This window comes from Pygoscelis adeliae, unplaced genomic scaffold, assembly GCF_000699105.1.
Source record: "Pygoscelis adeliae isolate BGI_AS28 unplaced genomic scaffold, ASM69910v1 Scaffold387, whole genome shotgun sequence".
Lineage (NCBI taxonomy): Eukaryota > Metazoa > Chordata > Aves > Sphenisciformes > Spheniscidae > Pygoscelis > Pygoscelis adeliae.
Genome location: NW_008825115.1, coordinates 1,428,034 through 1,429,502, shown reverse-complemented (window position 1 = coordinate 1,429,502; position 1,469 = coordinate 1,428,034). Strand labels below are relative to the sequence as shown.

Below are 1,469 nucleotides of genomic sequence, written 5' to 3'. Positions count from 1 at the left end.
CCCCCCCCCCCGGGGTGAGGATGACCTTGCTGAAGCAGTGCCCCGCTTCGGGCTCCCCCAGGGCGGTTCCTGGTTCCTTGAGCACACGGCCGGTGTGGAGGGATGTGTGGTTTGCTGTGCTCAGCCTGTGCCGCTCGTGCCAGAGCGAAGCTGGGGTGTGTAGCGTGCTGGGAACCGGGGTATCGCAGCAGAGGGGTGTCAGCAAGGAACAGATATACCAAAATAGGTAAGGAGTAGAGTAAGAGAAGCACAAGAATGGTTATTTAGCTCTTAACGAGTGGTGATGGATTCACGTTGGGGTTCTGAGCAGTGCAGCAAGCCCTGTAAACCCGTCCAGCAGGATCTTAAAGGCAGTTGGTTTTGTTGTGGTCTTGTCCAGAAATGCAACTGTGCTTTCTCTTCTCGGCTTGTCAGTGTACGCTGTAAACTCCTTGAGAAAGAGACTTGTCTCTCGCTTGTCCATATGCACCTCTGGATATCAAACATTCTCTCAGCTCTTGACATGCTTTCTGTCTCGCTTTTGCTGTGGATGCATCTCTCTTTATGCCTTTTTACTCTGATGACCACAGCTAATGGTGAGCTCAAAGTGCTGGGGAACTTCTGGTAACGCTTTAACTCCAGCTATACAGATAATTAAGCCCTGGAGAGTAGGGAAGTGCTGAAAGTTGAGGACAGGAGGAGAGTTTGTCCTTGGATGGCCACGTTATGTTTTCACCTTCTGTTTTAGAAACGCTTTCGTACACGGATGACACGGCCATGAGCAGGTCGGTGGTGCAGTCCCTGCTAGCCAAGCGAGAGTTTGATGAAGTTGATATGGCCAAGAGGTAAGGACTGCAGCCAGCTTGGAGGCCAGGGTGTTGACATTTACTAGTGACGGCGAAACTTTCTTAAGATTTAGCAATCACTGTAATTTTCTGCAAAAGGGGAGAGGGGCTAAGGCAAAGTCATTGTTAATTTGTGGAGGAAAAAAAAATTAGAAAAGTGATGGCTAATCCTGTAACTTATTGTGTGCTTTGCACTGTCCTGGAACATGCAGCAGCGTTAGCTTCAGTGTGGGTTCAGAGTCTGCTTTCAAATGAAGCAGGACGGGACATGCTGTCTTGCAGCCATGTATGTATCTTCACCTTTGTGGAAGGTAATGCTTAGAAATTTCAGAAGCATTTCCTTTCATGTTTGTTTGTTGCTATTTATGTTTGTACTTCCCTTAATTTAGTGAATATTAGTGAGGTCAGCTTCAGTTTGTTTATGATCCATTTCCCTTTTGAATCCACAGCATTTGGTTCCACTTAAGGGAGAACATTTATTTGTTTAGAAAACTCTTCCATTGAACTTGAACAAAAGACTTTCTTTGTGGTTGTGACCCACGGAAATGTTTCCAGTTTGCTTCTATTTCAAGGCAAAGTTGAGAGGGAAACAAGTGGGCTGTGAAAGGTGATGTTTATACACCCTTTCCTCCTTTTCACACCACT

At 46.5% G+C, this 1,469-nt stretch overlaps 1 protein-coding gene across 1 annotated transcript in view; it reads left to right on the top strand.

Moving 5' to 3' along the window:
* The first annotated feature begins 472 nt into the window (after positions 1–472).
* The window catches only part of ADPRHL2 (ADP-ribosylhydrolase like 2), a 4,686-nt gene continuing 3,689 nt past the window's right edge, over positions 473–1,469 (top strand). The window contains exons 1-2 of the mRNA XM_009328222.1: positions 473–575; positions 728–824. Coding sequence (XP_009326497.1) covers positions 503–575; positions 728–824 — 170 coding nt within the window. The 5' untranslated portion in view covers positions 473–502. The remainder of the gene's footprint in view (positions 576–727; positions 825–1,469) is intronic.